Source organism: Triticum dicoccoides, unplaced genomic scaffold, assembly GCF_002162155.2.
Source record: "Triticum dicoccoides isolate Atlit2015 ecotype Zavitan unplaced genomic scaffold, WEW_v2.0 scaffold16502, whole genome shotgun sequence".
NCBI lineage: Eukaryota > Viridiplantae > Streptophyta > Magnoliopsida > Poales > Poaceae > Triticum > Triticum dicoccoides.
This window is the reverse complement of record NW_021218127.1, coordinates 1-3106: the sequence shown is the minus strand read 5'-3', so window position 1 is coordinate 3106 and position 3106 is coordinate 1. Positions and strand designations below refer to the sequence as shown.

At 47.6% G+C, this 3106-nt stretch overlaps 1 protein-coding gene across 1 annotated transcript; it reads right to left on the bottom strand.

Annotated features, from left to right (window-relative positions):
* Positions 1-5: 5 nt before the first annotated feature.
* On the bottom strand, positions 6-1676 carry LOC119344338 (disease resistance protein PIK6-NP-like; the record flags this gene model as incomplete). The annotated part of the gene is made up of 1 exon (XM_037614813.1): positions 6-1676. A coding segment is annotated over exon 1 (1671 nt), but the record flags the coding sequence as incomplete, so codon positions are not given.
* Positions 1677-3106: the final 1430 nt, after the last annotated feature.

Below are 3106 nucleotides of genomic sequence, written 5' to 3'. Positions count from 1 at the left end.
TGAATTGGAAGGTGGCGAGTCAGATCGGACGGAAGAACCGTGTCCACAAAGTTTAGATCTTTACCAATCCTGCTGATGGATTCATGAACAATAGGATGTAATGTGAAGGTCTTGATCTTGCCCATGTCACTTATCTCCACAGGTTGAATGAAACCCGACAAGAAGAGCACATCGAAGCAGCAATAAGCCTCGTAGTCTGCATGATTCTCCCTTGATGTTATCAGTCCTTCGGTTATCCATCTTCTACACACAGTTGTTCTCCTAATGCGGTCACCTTTTGGGAAGATACTTAGGTACAGCAAGCATCTCCTATACTTGCTAGGTAGTTTATTATAGGAAAGCCTTAACATATGCTTTCCCAAATTTTTGTTCGACTTCTGACAATCACGTAAGGTTGCTATAATATTCTCTAGCTGTGGAACACTCCTTAAAGGGTAAACATACAAAAGATGTTGGATCATCTTCATTGCAAAGCGGTCGTGTCGACATAATGCTGCAACGGTTGACACATAACTTTCCCTTTCATATGGAATAATGATCTCACCAAAAAGCATCATGGTTTTATCACGCCAATAATCTAATAGACCTTGTGGTTTGACGATTTCATAAGGGGACTCACATACTAAGTCATAAGAATTTGTGGTAATGACTATAGTGCTGCCAGGAGAGCCATGAGCAGTAGCACGTAATACAGCAGACCTTATGCTATTCCAATTATCCGTGGAATTGACACCTTGCAGAATGATCAAGAATCGTTTACCTTTGAGATACCCCTCAAGTTTCTTGGTGAGTTGCATCGCCTCATCCTTCTCGTTATCACCCGGTGAGGTTTCCGTACTCTTCTCTGCTTCCACTTGGTCCAGTATTTCCCCCAGTATTACAGCCAAAGATTTGAAGTCCCCATTTGTGTACACATTGACCAAGGCTTTGCAACTAAATGATCCCATTTTCTGCTCATACAGTCCCTCAGTAATACTAGAATGTAAGAAATTACTTTTGTCTGCCAAATCATGTTGGCTGAACATCATAAGGAATATCCTCGGCTTTGATTCCCCACTTGTCAGCTCTTCAACCGGTTCTTCCTCAGGCAACACGGACTTGATGTTATCATCGATGATTTTCTGTAGGTAAGCCTCTTCATCCTCTGGATAATAAACAAGATGAAAGCGTCTCCAAGCATCATTCTCCTCTTCTTCCTGCCCCTGGTGCTTGTATGCATCGTCCATGAATATCGCATCATCTTGGTCAGCAGCTGGTGGCACGGTGACACCGTACCTCAGCTTCCTGTCGCCCACGTCGCGAGCCCTGACCTTGAGCTCCTGGATCCTAGTTGCAATCCGGTGCCTCTCCGGAATGGTGTGCACATAGCGGACAATGTGTCGCAAGTAGCCCAAGAAGCCACCACCATGGTGGCCAGCGCCTGTAACGTTGTGGATGTAGAGCTCGACGTTGCCCTCACAATCGCGAGTGAGGCCAACAACTTGCTTCATCCAAGCACGAACATGGTGGTCGCGGTGGTCAGCCTCGGTAAGGTGGAGGAGCAGGCCATTCATGCTCCCCATCTCATCCTTGATGAACTGCACGTCGCCGTGGAGGCCACCGAGCAGTCGCGCCTCGTCGGCAAGGATGGCGGTGAGGCGGCCCAGGAGCGAGTCGAGGGCGCCCTGGGCATCCATCTTGCTTGACTTGGAGGAGGGTGATGTGCACTGCACATCAATGGATTGGAAGCGAAAGGAAATGAGATGTTGTATGGAAGAAGGTGTAGCTGGGACCTGGGATTTGGGTCCTTGAAGGCACCAATCAAAGGTGACAACTTTGAGCATCTGCTTCTTTCCTTATGCTGCGATGGTAGGGCATCAAGCAAAGGTGACAAGTTTGATGATGAGGTTGTTCCTTTATGCTGCGAGATCTGGTGTGCCGTATGGAAGACACTAGGAATGACGATTTATACATGAAAGGCATAGGATTCTTCTCAATATCGTAGGAATGGTGGACCAAAGGAATGAAGATTGCATGAATAGCCACACGAGTTTCACTCAAAAGGAATACCACTCAAAAAGGAAGACGGAAATTGGGATTTCACAGGATTACATGGAGAAAGAACATCCACAAGTACCCCATTCACTAGTGGAAAAATGGCTAGCCACAACTTTCATTTGTGGCGCGTCGTTTTTCATTGGCGCCAGCATTATTATAGATGTGCTGGCAGCCGCTTGTTCTCAAATACCTTCACTTCCATTGTCCATAAAATTCTACTCCCTCTTAGTCAGCTGCTTTGGTGACAATGGACCCACCGGAGCTTGTCGAATCGGCACGAGCCCCCATGCGAGCCAACGTCCGCGGGGCGTGTCGCAAGTTTGGGACTCCGCCGCCTTGGCCGAGCTCTCATCTGGCCCTGTTGGCCACGACATGTGCTCGCCACGGCCAATGCAGCCAGCCCTGTCTGGCGAATCATCCCGCTGCAGCACGACGTCCCTTCAATTCGACAGCTATGCCACCGGTGAAGCTGCCAGGACCCGAGCGAGGGCACCTGTGCTCTTTTGCGCCTGTGGACGCCTTGCTGATAGGCATATGTTGCACACACGAAGTAATCCAGAGCGCGAGTTCTACATCTGCGGTAACCGTGGAAATGTAATATGACAGAAAATACCTCGATCTTGATTTAGGGAAAGGTTGCGTACAATAGTCTCAAAGTGGTCGGACCCTTCCCCAGATACTGCCACAAATGGGAGCTGCGTGCACCGGGCTACCAAAATTTAGCACAAGAAACCCCATGTTTTATTACACAGCAGTCAAAACAAATACAACACAAATGATATTGTCTGCTCAAACGTTGCATTACATGCAGTAAACAAGACAGTACCACACTACAGACCAGAGCATGCAGCTCACACACACACAGGCACGCACACAAATAATCCAAGTATGCAGAGTACAAATAACTAAACCAAACACACAGAAGACTGACGAAATAATTTGGCTTCAATGATGAATGAGACCAGAAGAACATGACTTGGCCTTCCTTCAGCTGCTTCTTTACTGAAGGTTGATAGATGAGTCAGGCAAACGCTGACCATTTGCTCATTGAGGTGAGGCAGCAACCACA